This window comes from Epinephelus moara, chromosome 19 (assembly GCF_006386435.1).
Source record: "Epinephelus moara isolate mb chromosome 19, YSFRI_EMoa_1.0, whole genome shotgun sequence".
Classification (NCBI taxonomy): domain Eukaryota; kingdom Metazoa; phylum Chordata; class Actinopteri; order Perciformes; family Serranidae; genus Epinephelus; species Epinephelus moara.
In genome coordinates this window covers 36,982,742-36,999,274 of record NC_065524.1, presented here as the reverse complement: position 1 = coordinate 36,999,274, position 16,533 = coordinate 36,982,742, and the positions used below count along the sequence as shown (strand labels likewise).

General features: G+C 42.2%; 1 protein-coding gene across 1 annotated transcript in view; it reads left to right on the top strand.

The window, feature by feature from the left end:
* Positions 1 to 16,533, top strand: part of atrnl1a (attractin-like 1a) — a 428,607-nt gene that overhangs the window by 136,013 nt on the left and 276,061 nt on the right. The window contains exons 19-20 of the mRNA XM_050071268.1: positions 13,858 to 14,106; positions 14,272 to 14,409. Of these exons, the coding sequence (XP_049927225.1) occupies positions 13,858 to 14,106; positions 14,272 to 14,409 (387 nt within the window). The remainder of the gene's footprint in view (positions 1 to 13,857; positions 14,107 to 14,271; positions 14,410 to 16,533) is intronic.

Below are 16,533 nucleotides of genomic sequence, written 5' to 3'. Positions count from 1 at the left end.
TCTTACCTCATGTAATAAGTTTTTTTTTAATCTCACTTTCTCTTGACTTTAGCTCTTTGTTTACTTTCCTCACTTCCCTTTCTTTTCTCATTCACTGAACTGAACTGTCAAACAGGGTCATTTCATCCACTGATGGGCTCCGCCATCGCCCACGTGACAATGAGGGGCAAAATTGTGAGACACACCACAGTGACAAGGGCGACAGACGCTCACCGATGGCCCAACATTGACCAACGGCCAACTGTTGGCTTGGTGTGTCAGGGCCTTAAGCTTTTCTGCATGAATCAGTTCAGTCTGACATAAACTAAGAATTGTTGCTTGATCTGGGGTTACTGGTTTTAGTCATTTAAGTGAAATGTGGACTTCAGTAGTGGTAACAAATCGTACGTTGGATGCATATTCGGTGGTTGAAAAGGTATTCCTCTCAGTGCTTAATTTGTAAAATTAGAAGTAGGGGAACACTTTGGGCCTCTGAGAGAGCAATGTTACCCCACTCCCAAAAGTGGGGGAACACTTTTTTAAGCGGCACCCGAGCCGCCTCACTGTGCGACTCCGAATGGAATGGTTGTGACATCTAGTGTTGTCACGGCACCAAAATTGGGACCCACTGTATGATACCAGTGAAAGTATCACGGTTCTGAGTAGTATCACGATACCACAGCAAAAATGAGGCAGATGTGCCTTTTGTCATTTATAAAAAGATAAATCACTTTTCTATAATACATCAATGATATTTCAATGGAATAAATTACTTATTGACTTATTCATACTTCAAAAACAGCATCAATAAGTGATTAACATAGGGGGGATCAAAATAAAATAAATAAATAAAATAAAAATCAACCAGCCACCCTCCTCCCCTGACAAGTAAAGAACAGTCCCTTCATAAGTAAAGAACAGTCCCTAAAGTGCGGTGAGGTTTGTGGACCGTTACCTGCCACAAAGAGAGAAATGTGAACGGCTCGTTTCTCCTCTGACACGCCACATACCTGTGTGCCGCCACGGCTCGGCTGTTCAGGTACTACTGGGAGTCATGACGCCAACGAAAGAGGAAATTACTGGACCTGGAGTCGGACTTCTCTGTCGCCGGTAAGCCGTTATCTCGTGGCGCGGAGCACTATGGCCGCTGTATTCTGTCTGTGACCCCTGTTCAACCCACAGCCGGCAGGATTTGCCTTTCGTTTCTGCTGCTGGTTGAAATCTGTACTCACACAGCGTGTTGAATGATTTATTTTGCTCGCTCAAAACTATTTTTAAACGCAAATGCGAGTAAAATGCTCTGTGGAAAACAAACCACTGCCGACAAGTAAAAAGAAATAAATAATAACTTTCACTGCTCAAAGATACTCACATGTCTGGAACATCTACAGCAGCATATTGAGTGCCAGGTGGCCAGCGCGCGCCGTTATTGACCAGCGTGTGGCGGGACGGCGCATGGACACTCACCCTCTTGCGATTGGACTTTGAACTATCTTTTTTTTTTTTTTTTATTTTAATTTTATTAACTTTATTAATCGCCCTGAGGGGAAATTCAATTTGTAATATGTAGGCTACTGTGGAGTTTTTGTACCGCGGTCTACCATTACCAGTATACCCTGCAACACTAGTGACATCAGCCAATACTGTATGTAGTTTTTAGATGCGAAAAGTTCTAGACCCATGCAAATTAGTTCCAGAATGCACCAGGGCCTTTTCTGAAAAGATCCTGGTATGCGTTCCAGTACGTTGTGGCTCAAATTAAGCACTGATTCCTCTCCTTCACTTCTCAAAAAAACAATAATTAATTGGATGGAAAAGAGCCAATGCCACAAACCTGAGAGATTACTTTTGGTATATGTGTAAGAACAATGAGAACAGGCAAACTGCAGATCCACATTGATAGTTGTTATTTTATGCACCAGTTTCCTTTTATTCCTCAAACTACTGATTGTGCAGCGAACAAACTAAAGCCACGGGTAGATAACCAACACAGACAACAGACTAACCACAGGAAGTGAAGCTTATTTTCAATACTATCCTTAATGTTTGATTTGGAAACCTTAAGGTAATCTTTAAGCATATTTTACTCTGCAGTTCAACAAGTTTCTGGTAGACTGTCAAAGTATCCCCCTGAGTCTAAACTTTTTATTGGTGTTTCCTGTCTTTTGTTTAGACAAATAGTCAATTTGTAACAAAGTGTTCTTGTTTCGGAGGAGTTAAGAATACAGCTTCAAAAAGTTAGAGATATTTTTTTATTTATCTCCTCACTGGTGATTATTATTCCTCGCTGGTGCCAGTAGTCTGAGTGCAGACAGCTCTCCAGCCTACTGTTAGCAAGCCAAGATTGTTTTCCCTTCTTTCGTTTTAGCTTCAGCACTTACATAATGGCACCTTTTCCCCATCCTCTTTTCTCTTTTATTATTCATATCTCAGTTTGGTGGCAGAAGGTGTGTAGGAGGCTTTTGTTCTGCCACTTCTTCTTTTTTTTTTTTTTTTTTTTTACCTTTGTTGCTCATATAAAATCTGACATATTTTACATTTCAAATTCTCAGTTATAGCATCGTTGCTCTTTTACAGTCCGTCACTTTTTGCATTGTGTTTCATACTTAACTTTCTGCTTCACTTCTCTTGTTTATGGATTAATCATATCTTGTTTTGGAAACCAGGCCTGCAGGCTGCAGCTGAAGGATTCATGACCTCGGCTTTGGTAGCTGCTTTCACAAAGAACTATTGCTTGTCTGAGGATCCAATTTGAACTGGGTCATTTCTTTATCGGATAAATTTGGCCCAAGGCTTTGTGTATCATTCCCATTTTTCATGTCGGCTCGAGGCTAACTACACACTCCTCAACACTCTTGCAATAATTAGCTCCAGTGTTGCCCCAGCAGTCTGATTTGGAAGTTTTGGGAGCTCCTTCGAAACTTAGCAGGTTTTTCAATCTCAGCCTAATTGTGTTGTTCGATGTTCTCTCTTATAAAATGGACTTTCTTTGACTGCTGTGACAGTTTTGAGCTTCACTCTGGATTTTAGCCTACCACCTCTCTGCCTCCAGCATCTCCCTAAAGGTCTTACACCTGCAGCTGTATGGCAGTGAATATGGCAACTGTAAATTAGTCTTTAAATTAAAGATGTTGTCTGCTCAACAGCTCCTCTCTGCATAGCTCGTAAGGTCAGTGTTTGCTTCTGGTGTATTCCGACACCAGCCACTGTGGACGCCCACGCTCAGACGTTTATCCTGCATCTATCCTGGTGGTACTGCTGGCGCTTGATTTTTCATTATTGTTCAGTAGATAGAAAGATACAGAAAGCTGACTTTAATAAGCTGCTGCTTTTGGGGATGGAGAACAACTGCAGTGATAACTCTGCAAACCGGGAGCTCTTTGCTCACAACAGCAACAGCTGCAACAAAAGTCATAATGCACACACCAAAGAGCAACCAGTGAATCAACACCAAATGCAATTACAAAGTAGATATCAGTATCATCATCAAGCGATGAAGAGTCGACAACATGCCATCACAGCTCAAACAGGAAACTCCAGCTACGGTCTCGACCACAAGTCTGATCCAAGCGACCCAACTGCAGACTGTGTTACACAGAAATGTCATCGTTCTCCAGAAATAATTGAACAGTGACATTTTTTGTTGACTCTGTACATTGATTTTGTAATGAAACAATGACTGTAGTCAAAGTGCAGCCTTCCAATTTTGATATGAAGGTGCAAACATCTGTAACAGATTAGGAAATGTGGACTTTTTCATTCTCTGTTTGTCCATTATAAGGCAAGGCAAATGTATTCATATAGCACATTTCATACCCAAAGGCAACCCAAAGGGCTTTACAGATTACACAGTTAAAAGCACAAGAGCCAAATGATAAAAACAATAACAGCAAGAAAGCAAAAGATGTATTTTATAAATGTAAATTATAAGTAATTCTATAGTAGTTGTGGGTGGTGGGTGGGGAAAAAGCCACAGAACTGCATTAGAAAACAAATGACAAAAAAAGGGCGTCTCCTACTTGATTTGCTAAAGTCTTTTTCATTTCCTGTTTGTACAAAACAATAAAGTATGTTGATTTTAATGTGACCTCACTGCAAAAAAGATATTGTGACAGTTAGTATACACTGATCAGCCACAACAATAAAAGCGCTGACAGGTGAAGTGAACAACTTAAATCATCTGTTACAATATAGTATTCTGCTGGGAAACCTTGAGTCCTTCATTCATAGATGCCACTTGACGTGCTCCACCCACCCAAACATCGTCACAGATCATAGTCTCTTACACAGACGCCGATGACATCAGCACGCTGGCTGACTCTGTCGTCTGTGGACATTCCCATAGGAAAGTTGTAATAGAACTCCCAGCGGCAGTGATGTGATTGGATCCAAATCCGTGTACTTCCGTACTTCCTCGACCAACGGCTGATTAGCTTTGCCTTACACCCGCCTACACCGGAATTGCTGTTCCCTGAATCCGAACAAACCCGACAAATATCCACACTTTTTTAGGTGTAGTAGCCTGAGCCATGACTGACTACATTACGAATCTACATCACGGTACTACACACCAGTAACCTGCTCTCTGTGTTTCTGGTACGTCTCTGTTACATGTAACACACATGCCGTACCTATGACAATGCCGTCACGTGGTCTGGATATCCCCGCCCATTTCTATTACAAAACGAAAGACGAATGTCCCCAGACTCCCATTCCGAAGTAAGGGAGGCTGGTCACGCGAGACTACACAGATCACTGCCCCACACCCCCACATGGCAATGGCACTCCGCAACAGCAGATGCCCCCCAGCAGGACAATGCATCATGCTACATCGCACAAACTGCTCATAAGAAATGTTTTAAAAAGCTCAAGGTATCAAACTGGCCTCGATATTCCCCAGATCCCAATCTGACTGAGCATATTCGTGATGTGGTGGTACCCCAAAGGTCCTGGGTCCATGCCTTGACAGGTTAGAGGCCCAACAGTGAAGTGAAGTGCACCTGGCGCTGACCTGTCGAGGCACAGACACGGGACCTATGGGGGGAGTCCTGTGGTGTCTAGTACCAGGGCGTTGAGTAGATCTTTTTGGTCCTGTGGGTTGTGAGATGGGGTACCAGCAAGTCCCACGGATGCTCGACCAGGATTTCGGAGGCGAGGTCAACACCTTGAACTCTTTGTCATGTTCCTTGGGCCAATCCTAAGCAGTTTTTTAGGTGTGGTATGGTGCATTGACCAGCTGGAGGGCTCCTGCTATTGGAGTGTTTGGGTCGGTGGTGAGTGTGAAGCGGCATCCACCTGAAGGCCGAGACCGAGTGTTTCCCAGCAGATCATTGCATTAGAACAAGATGATCAAGGTTTTCCACTTCACCCATATTCACCTGTATGTTCAGTAATCTGTAGTTGAATACAATTTAAAAGTAACCCTCTGAATACTGCATACTATACAGTGTAGTTCAAATATAAAACATTTCACTACCCCACACCGTACGGAGAAACAGAAGTATTAGAAACACCTCCAGTCTGACTCCAGTCCTCTGAAAACAAAACTACTGCAACAGTTTAAACACAAAGATGAGATTAAACAGGTGTTTTTATTCTTTGGGTCACTCACTGTGTGTATTCTGTTCATAGACACGTGACACACACACACACACACACACACACACACACACAGACAGGCCATATGATGGTAACATTGTTGTAGCTGATATTGGTTTTGCTGCACAGAGAAATAGGCTTATATTCTCTGAGGCAATCCTCACAGGATGTGTGTGTGTGTATATGTGTGTGTTTTTCTGACACATGTCGTCTGTCTGCTGTTTTGTAGCTCCACATGCTACGAGAGGAGCGAAGGAGAAGGCAGCTTATGGCTCCTATACTTGATGTATTATGTATGGAGGCTCACAGATCTGTGTGCTGCTGGCTTCAGCGCTGCTAACTGTCAAGTACTGTAGGAGCAAATGGATTACACAAGATGAAGCCAGACGATACGTGCTATCCAGGGACAGCAAATATCAAACCCGGTGTGATGAACAGAACGTGGCACCGAGACGATTGTGCTGAGAGAATATTTGATAAGATGAAAATTCCCCCAGCAGGAACAAGCAATCCTTCTTTGCTGCAACAAGATAGCCTTAGTTCCTCAGAACATTTGACATCTGTTGTGTGCAGGTATCCTCCTGGTTATTTCTGTCAATGAACGACAACTAGTATCCTGATTTCAATAGAGCCATATATTTTGGGAAGGTATTGGAAAGGTACACAAAATAGAGTCGACATTTTTTCTGTTTATATCACATACATCATGTGGTGGTGGTGGAGGTCTATACAGCAGCCAGTGCTGGAGGAATGTTGTGCTCAGTGTCTTCTGTCGACAGAACTTTAAAGGCATTAAGGCTCTCGGTCTCCAAGTGACGACGGCGACTCAGAGACTGAGAGCCTTAATGCAGATTTTCTAGTGAGTGATGTTTTGTGGCGCAGGCTGAGATGCAAACACACGTCTTTCTGGATTTGACCTAGTTTATGTTCATCCTCTTTCTAATGACGTTGATGGAAACCCTACAGATATGGTGTTCTCCGGCTTTGACCAGAGATTTTATGAAAATTGAGTTGATCTGTGTATCAAAGCCTTGTTCTTTAAAACTCAACTGGCATGGCTCTAGATGTTTAAATTTATCTGTTGAATTTTCACTTTTCATCTTAGGTTCATCAGTGGTTACTAATCTGACATATCGTTCGAAAGCTACGCTCCTCATGGTGCCAATAATGACGACCATTTCAAGATCCAACCACTGAAGCAGGCTCGATAAAAGCTTCTGTCATACAACAAACAAAGTTATAACTCACCTATGTAGCATTATCCTAATTCACAGAGCCATATTATCCAGACCGAATCAGATCTTACACAGCTCCCATGTCATTCCTCACACTGACGGTACTCCGGACGATTTAAATTCAGCGAAATATTTAGTCCACACTTTATTACATCCACAGATATCCATGATCTGCTGTTGCATCATTTCAAATGTTCAAATTTCTCCACATTGTATCCATTTTTCTACAGTTATGCATGTAAATAAACAGTCTAGTGAACCCCTGACCTTTCCATTGACACCTCATTTGAGCCAATAGGAGCTTCCAGTGCCACTGCTATGGCCTCAGTAGCCAACCAGGGCCTGAGCTGAAGGAATATGGAGTTAAATTTGTGTCTTTATTGCATGAAAATAAAGAAAATAAATGATATGAGAGGAAAAAAAATGTTTGAGAGAAAAAGTTTTCACACTGATAGCAAAAAATAATATTTGAGACTAAAAAAGTTTTGAGAGAAAGTATTTTGTCGTAGAATATTAAAAAATAATTTGAGATTTAAAAAAATGATTTCCGAGAAAAAAACCTCACTCTCAAATATTATTTTTTTGCTATCAGTGTGAAAACATTTTGTGTGAGAGAAGAAATGTTTTGAGAGAAACTATTTTTTTTTAGAGAAAATGTTTTTTTTTAGTCTCAAATATTATTATTTTTTGCTATCAGTGTGAAAACTTTTTCTCTCAAACATTTTTTTTTTCTCTCATATCATTTATTTTCTCGCATGTAATAAAGACACAAATCTAACTCCATAAAGGAACACATCTCTTGTAGTTTGATGAAAATAGACGTCCAATGGCGGTCGGTGGCATCAGGGGGAAACACGGCAGGACAAGAACGAAACTAAAGTGGTGAAAGTCCGAGTGTGGTGGGTGGAGAGGTGGTGGATGGGTCCAACAAACACCAACCTTTACCCAGGAGAGTGGTGCTTGCGTCCCGTGGGATTATAAAGCCAAACCCTGTTTTCCTAAACCCAACCTCATGCTTTTGTAGGGAAAAAGAACGTCAATTTGTGGTGTTGTACCGACGTAGAGCATTTATTTTGAAAGACAGACAGAACTTCACATGGTGTCCCAGAGCGTCAACAACCAACGCACCCAGGGTACCTTGCATATTGTATTTGGACGTGAAAAGTCCATGACCAAACGATATGTCACGAGGTCGGAGTGAAAATGTGTTGGCTGAAATTTAATTTAACTCAATGACAGAAGCACTTATAGTGATTCTGACTGTTAGGAAGAGTGTTACCTTTCAAATGAGACCATGCATGTACATGTACTGAAGATGGAACAAGAACAGCTTAAATTTACTTTGGGTTTGCCTTAGGTGAATTTTACAGGACCTTAAAGAGATTAAAAAGCCTCACCAATAAAGCAGAGTTCTTCTCTGTACACGTGTTAAGTGTACCAGCCATAACTCATAATTCAATCGCAGTAAAGTGCAATAAATGGAAATTAAATTACAGTTATGCCTCTCCGCTCACCCGCTGTCATCAGTACAGTAGATTGTTTACTCTGCTGCTGAGCTGTGTATGCAAACACAGAGCAAGGATAATCACCCTTTTGCATGAAATTAGAGGAACGCTACTATTTAAGCAGTTTGAAGTACATAAATCATTGTCTCTGTTTTTATCTTTGGTCAACGTCCACAAGGTGGAAAATAGCCGGGAGTCAAACAGTCAGTCAACAGTTTCATCTTTGGACCATGATTAGATCACATGTTCAGTTTTTTAATCATGAAATATGTTTTCCAGCCTCATGGGAAATACAGGCACCATCCAAAAAAACATTCACCCTGGAAACAGCCTGGAGCTAATGTCATGTAATAGTACGAGGTACAGCTAAATCTTTGGTGCTGTTAACTAAAACTAAAGCCTTGTAAACCCTGCAGGCACTAGACTACACGAAGCAATAACCTCTCTTAATTCTTTCCATGTGGAACACAGATGAAGCCAGATAGTTGGAAATGCTATTAAAAATAGGCTCAGGCATAGATAACATAGCAGGTAGATTATATTATCTACACACACACCACAGTTATATAAGTGATCAGCTAACCGTTTCCATCCATGCAGGAATTGGTCTCTCACTTGTGTGCAAGCTGCTTTTTCTCGTGTCATTTAGTGTCCTCGGGGCCCATTTCATCATATTTGTGGCATGCAGACAGATGCCGGAAATATTTGATCCATTTGCTGTCACTGATTTTGACACGTTTCGCAAATGAATTGCAGTCCAGAGCCGCAAGTGCACCTTGCAGTGTGTGTTCAGGGAGGCAGTCTGTGTGTAGAGATTAACTGTGCATTAGAATATATTTTAAGGTATAGGAGCGATCCCATCGCACCTCTCTCTGGCCTCACTGTCTTCATCTTTTTTTGCAATTAACTGACTGAGTGTAGATGAGATTATGTCACCATGCACTGAAGATATAAAACTAGAAAATAATACAGTTTCTTAAGACAGTGATATTGTGCTGCCTGAGGTAACGTGCATCTGCAACATATTTTTTTTTTCTGGCTCGTGTCCCAAAGTTGGTGAAGATTGGAGAGGAGGTAAAACAGAATGTTTTGCCAAAAATTTAAAATAGCCGTGAAGCCAGCAGGGCTGAAATCAGCATGACTAATATTTATAGATCTGTCTTGATCTTTGGCTTCCAAACATCCCAAAAAGTTAAAAGTTTGGTGAATTTAATTTCCAGCTTATAACAGAAGTCCAGGACAGAAAGTTTTCTCACATGTGGAACAAAATGCCTGTTTGTCACATCAGGGTGTCTGAAAAAAGATTTTGGTGAAAAGTTATTGAGAAATGAGACTGTGTCCATAGAAGCGTCTTTTTCCCTTTTTGTGTGTATTATGCCTCTGTGCTGAGAACACCTTGAGGGAATTTCTTCAATTTGGATGATTACATTTTGGTCATAGGTCACCTCATCTGTCTCATTCTTGTGAATGTAATATCTCAAGAACACCTTGAGGGATTTTTTTTTTTTCAGATTTGGCACGAATACCCACTTGGACTCAACAATTAATTATCAGACTTTTTGGGGCATAGGTCGAAGGTCAATGTCACTGTGTCGTCATCTGTTTCATTCTTGTGATCGCAATATCTCAAGAATGCCTTGAAGGATTTTTTATTTTGTTTCAAATTTGGCAAAACTTCTACTTGAACTCAACAAAGAACTGATTAGATTTTGGTGGTCATAGGTCAAAGGTCACTGCAACCTCACCTGTCTTATTCTTGTGAACACAATATCTCATAAACACCCAAAGGATTTTTTTTTAAATTATTATTATTTTTGTAATTTGGCACAGACATCCACTTTGAGTCAAGGATCAACTGATTAGATTTTGTCAGCCAAAGGGCAGGGTCACTGTGACCTTGAGTCCATTTCATTCTTGTGAATGAGATATCTCAAGAAGGAATTTTCTCAAATTTGGCACAAATGTCCACCTGGAGACAGGGATAATCTGATTAGAATTTGATGGTCAAACCACAAGCAACAAGGTCACTGTTACCACAAAACATGTTTTGGCCATAACTTGAAAATTCATAGGCTAATTATGACAACATTTCACGTATGGTCAGATACTGAATTGGTGACTCTAGTCTTTGGTATCCACCTTGAAACTGTGCTGATTGTATAGATCCTCTGTGCTGCCGGGGTGAAGATGTGCGTGAAGCATCCATGTTTTCACAGACATGTATGTGAACTGTAAGTGCAAATTGACTTGTTCATGGAGACGAACAACTGTGAAGTGGTAATTCTAGTTTTTCTTTTTCTTTTTAATATAAATTTGACATAAAGACAGTTGAGAGAGCAGTGCCAAATCTAGCGTTCAGTCAGGTGCAGAAGGAGCTTTATGTTAATGTGAAGGGAAGAACTATCAACCAAACGCCTTTTGAGCGTCGCTCGATCATAATGAGTGAGGCAGAATGGTGCTGGCACTGCGAGTCTAATGACTTGACCTGGAGGGACACAAAATGGCTGCCGCAAAATGGGCGTGAATTGGATCTATTAAACCAAAGAGAAGCAAAGAATTGCGTTTTATTAAAATGTTAAGGTTTGGCACATGAAAAGTGAGAGGCTTACAGAGAGCCGCTACCAATTTCCTGCAATTGGAATCATATTTGAAAATGATAAACAGGCCTGGTATATTTATTGGATATTAAAGTCTGCTCTTGGGTATGTAAATATGTGCTTTTCTAGTGAAGGAAACCCTCCGGTGTGGTGGATTAGGGATATTCTGTTGAACTGCCTCGCTTTGAACTGTTGACTATAGTGGAGATCCAATGTGTTGTCAGAGGAGAAGAAGAAGAAGGGAAGGAAGAAGGGGAGGTAAAATGAAAAACTGGAGGGAGAAGCACAGTAGGGGAGAGACAACAAGAGGAGATGAAGAAAAAGTAATAGGGTTCCAGTCTTTGTGATTTCATATATGCCTGCAGTGTTTAAAGCCATCCAGAAAAAAATTTAATGAAATCAAAATGACAGGAAATGAGGGAGAAGAGGGTTATAGTGGTGAAGAAAGCAGCGCTGAAAGAGCACAAGAGGGGAAGATGGCTTAGTGAATAGAAATAGGAGGAAAAAAGATGCAAAAGAGGAGGATAAAAATGTGGCAGAGAGGAGATAAAGAGTGAATCTGAGAGAGGGGGAGAAGAAGTTTGTAATTATAAAGGGGGAGAGAGAACAAATGCATCAGCATTGCTACAGCTGAATAATGCAACGGGGAGCTTGCAAACACACATACAGAGGACAGGGGGTGTATTTCAAGCAGCTAGCAGGGACACAGAGAAAGAGATACATGTTCAGCTAGAACATCTGTGGCTTATGGAAATGGCTCCTGTTCAAAAGAGAAACAACTTCTGGTGAAAATGCTAATTTTACTTGACACTGCATTTGAATCACCTCGCCGGGCTATAAGAAACAACACCTCGGATAGCTTCTCTCAACCTTTTGGTTTCCTTGTGTACACGCCGAGATACCCACAGAGTTCCACCTTGCTCTCTTTCTCTGCGAGTGTGTATTCCAACCCTCGCTTTGTAGACTGAAATTTATTATGACAGGAAGACGAGTTGAGGACGAGAGCAAAACAAGAGTGGAGGATTCAAAACAAGCTGTAAAGTTAACTTCGGAAGGCCGGCCTCTCCAGAAAAAAACCCGACTTCTTATTCCGGTCGCATATCGCCACATTCAGTCAACAACAAAGGGCTTCGGCATGGAGATTTTGTTTTCTTTTACAAGAATGCCATACCATAAAAGAAATGTGTCATTTTTAATTTGCACCAGTGAAGTGTTTCTGAATGTCACATCCACTTTATGAATACAAATGCACTTCTCAAAACGTGGAATGGTGTGAGAACCAAAAGTCAATTTCTTTATAAATGTTGAGGGTCAGAGAAAAGGTGAGAACAAAAGACGCTAAGTGTATTAGAGGAGGTAGATTATATCACTGGAGGTGTTTATTGTGTTTATGCTTTGCTTGAAGCTGTTTGGATTAACTATAGTACAGTGTGAAGGACAGACTGCGCACAGACAGACCTTTCTCCCACAAGTCACATTTAGATGCAACTAATTTGAAACAGTAAATACGTTTTGAAGGAAATGTAATGCAGAGGAAATTACATTTTCTATTAACATAATGGTCACGAGCTCTGGATGGTGACCGAAAGAACGAGTTGCAGATACAAGCGGCCAAAATTAGCTTCCTCTGTGGGGTGGCTGGGCTCAGGAGTAGAGCCATTGCTTCTTCATGTCGAAAGGGGTCAGCTTTGTTGGTTCGGACATCTGATAAGGATCCCTCTTGGTGCCTCCCATTAGAGGTGTTCCAGGTACGTCTCTCTGGCAGGCAGCCCCGGGGCAGGCCCAGAGCACGCAGAAGGGATTATATATCTCATCTGGCCTGGGAGCACCTTGGGGTCCCCCAGGAGGAGCTGGAAAGCATCTTCGGGGAGAGGGACGTCTGGGGTGCTTTGCTTGGCCTGCTGCTCCCGCGACCCAGCCCTAGATAAGTGGATGAAGATGGATGAATGGATGGATAATGAGGGAATGTTGCTAATTAGCATACCTGGCAAGTTGCAGATATGTTGATACTGAATGTATCGGCAAAATGTTCACTGCCAAAGTAAGCAATCTTGCAATAGTATCGACTTGCAGTGACCACAGCATTCATTTTGTATTACATGGCGTGATACATTGATGTAGAGTTTTTGTACCAAGCAGCAACCTCTGGGGCTGAAAATAAAACCAACACAGAACCCAGTCAGACCCCATTAGAAATAAACATGTCAAACATGTCAGATTCACCCCTCGCTTCTCCACAGCGCCAGCCTCTCACCCAAATATGGCTCCTTCCTTCCATCCATTTTCAACCGCTTACCCGAAGCTTGGTCAGAGGGGGCAGCAGGTTTAGCAAGGTATTCCAGACGTCCCACTCCCCAGCAACTTGGGGCGTTCCCTGACCAGACGAGATATGTAGTCCCTCCTGTGTATTCTGGGTCTGCCCCGGGGCTCCTACCAAAAACCAAGACGGCGACAGCTGTAATTCTGAACTTAAGGCTTCAAAATGGGAGTCAACAAACCAGTGGGTGACATCACGGTAGCTACGTCCATTATTTTTACAATCTATGTTCGTTAACCGAAAGAAACGTTGTCTCTGAACATAATCCAGGCAGCAATCACGTCGCCATAGCAACGTAATCAATAAGGCAGTTTAGTAACAAACAAAAGTTTTTTCTAGGAGATGGTTTTGGCAAAATACGTCTTGAAGATGCTTCACATTCAATGTGTGTCAAGAGTGTCTTCCAATAGAACACTTCAAATCTAGTTTTAGCAAAAAAATAGGTCTTTCGCAATGCATCCATGGTCACTATTGGGGTGGATCACTTGGACCCATGACAGAGGTCTGGGCCAAGCCCCAAACGTCCTGCGTTAACTGTTTTAAATGTACTAGTGTCACCCTGTTTTAATTCCTTCTCTCTTCTCCTTTCCCTCCTCTCTCCCTCCCTATGTCATATCTCTCTGCAGCCCAGAACTGTTCAGGTCTGAGGACATGTGCCGAGTGTTTGGAGAGGACGGAGTGCGGTTGGTGTGGTGATCCCAGTAACACCGGCAGGGGGGTTTGCATGGAGGGGTCCTATCGAGGCCCTCTGAAGCCTGCTGGCACCAGGGCTGGGCCCCGAGACCGAGACAGACTACGAGACAGGGACATGGTGCTGGATCAGGGTCTCTGTTTATCTGACAGAGGATACAACTGGGCCTTCATCGAATGTCCTGGTGAGTGCACCACCGCAACACACCGCTTGTGTTCTGTCACCCAGCTGAATAAAACTGAAACAAATCGTATCGTTTGTCTGTGGCGTTCTGTCGACACCTCTTTCATCGAAAACAGAACAAAACCTTCATGAAGTGCGTCTTGTGTTTGTGTTTGTGTCCCCGCAGCGTGTCAGTGTAATGGCCACAGCAGGTGTGTGAATGGCAGCGTGTGCGAGCACTGTGGAAACCTGACAGCAGGGTTGCACTGCCAGAGCTGCATGCCTGGTTACTATGGCGACCCGACCAACGGAGGGAAGTGCAACGGTGAGTGCAAAGGTCACACCACATGTTTATGTTTATTTTAGAGTGTTGAAGGTATTGGCTGTGGAGTTGTCTGCCAGCTATCGTTCAAGCTCGACCAAGGAGAACGCCATTAATGTTGACATCTCTCTTTCTGTCACAAGCCTCTTGAGTAGATGCACTGTTCCTTCTGTCCTGTGATATGGTTGACAATGGTAGTTCGATAGAAAGAAAATAGTTCCTACGTGAAACTGCAAAAAGGTCTGTGGATTATCTTGAGTAATCGGGTCATGATTTCTAGAAAGAAACGTTACGGTTGAGTATTCCAAATTTATTTGTATAATATAAAAAATGTATTTTTTGGCGCTTCGAGCACCACAAGTGGAAGCTACTTCACAAAGATGGCAACAAAGATATGATGCAATGGTTGATGGTTGTACTGTCATTTTCCATTGACTCCAATAGAACTGACACCACACTTTGGCTTTAATGCAAAGATCGAACGCTGTCTCTAGCTATGTTTCCATCCAAAACTGGTTTGAATCATTGGGAAATGTACATTAAAAGAAATATGAATCCTCTGTGTTTCCATTAAATGTACGGACTTTGGTGAAAACTACAAACTCGCACGAGTTTTCCGCAGAACCGGAAACAAAACAAGTCTCGCATTCTTCTTCTTCTACGTTTTCTGGCGGTTGGCAACCAGCTTGTAAATGCATTACCGCCTTCCTGACCCAGAGTGTGGATATCACCATGGAGAGAGGTGCGCTACGTCAGACTTAATTCCAACATAACTGTTTCCATCCCCCGTTTTGTGAATTAACATTTTTCCGAATCAACCAAAACCCGGCTGAAGCGAGCGTATTTTAGTTTGTGTGAATCAGGCGATTTTAATTTGAATTTTGGCGTTTCCATCATAATTTTCCGATGCGATACTTCTAGATGCTCATCTAAACAGGCTGATGGAAACATGGCTAGTGTCTTTATGACCTTTCCTTCATTTAGGGCCTGTGTCCACATAGAGTTCTTCTTCAGCAGAAAAGCAGTGGCAGGGCGCTTCATCCCAGTGCTTCATTAAAAACGCTCCCAGCTCTTTTTTTTATGACATGCTCTGCGTTGGCATGTTTCTATGACAACAATATCTTGAATCCAACACTAGCTAGGTAGCTAATGCAAAGCTACATTAACAGAGGGTTGACTACACTGTCAACATCAACTTTTAAAAGAGAACAGTAATAAAAGTAGAACATTCAAGTGGCAGTGATGTCACCGGCGTCTTTCTGAAAAGTTCAAAAAGCAGAGCATTCTTAAAAACGATGCTGCTTTTTCTCTAGGTGGCCACATGCGGCCACATATTCTCCTCATTGGGAACAATTGAAAAAAGACACTGTGCTAAGAAAAATAAGTGATGTGGACACAGGCCCTCATTATTTCCTTGGATTTTTATCTTCTACTGCAGCAACCTGCCTTGTGTCAAGACAGAGACATTTTTATTTTCAAAAATAAAGAACAGGATATCTCTGGGAAACAAGTTTGCTGCAAGAAAAATAAAGTTTGTAGAGACTTTCCCAGTGTGTTTTGGATCAATACCCCTCTTTCAAACTATGTGGTGCCTTCACTTTTTGCTCTGAATTACTTTTAAAGGATTAATAAGTGATTAAAAACATGCCTCACCTGCTGCGGGCCGTCCACAGCGCTGTAATAGGCACAAACAACCTGATGGGGGCAGTGTTTAAAAGCAGTGAGTGTGGGCTGTGGTTTGTGTTGTGGTGTTGTGGAGCACTGAAAAGGGAAACTACACGTGTTGTTTGGACGGGAGAGTGGTCTGCAGACAGAGACGGAGCAGCAGCAGAGTCTTGTTGTTCCTGGTGAACAGCAGAGGGGGAGATGTTGCTGATGCAGGCTCACACAGACACACACACACACACACACACACACACACACATGCTTCATGTGTATCTGTGTGTGTTTCTGCGTGTCAGCAGCTTTGTTTTGCCTCATATGGAAATAATCGTAACAAATCCCATAGCTGCAATTGTTAACAACAGATTATATGTGTGTGAGCTGGATGATAAAAAGCAGAAGCCACGGGAAGATGGGAGTGTGTGTGTGTGTGTGTGTGTGTGTGTGTGTGTGTGTGTGTGTGTG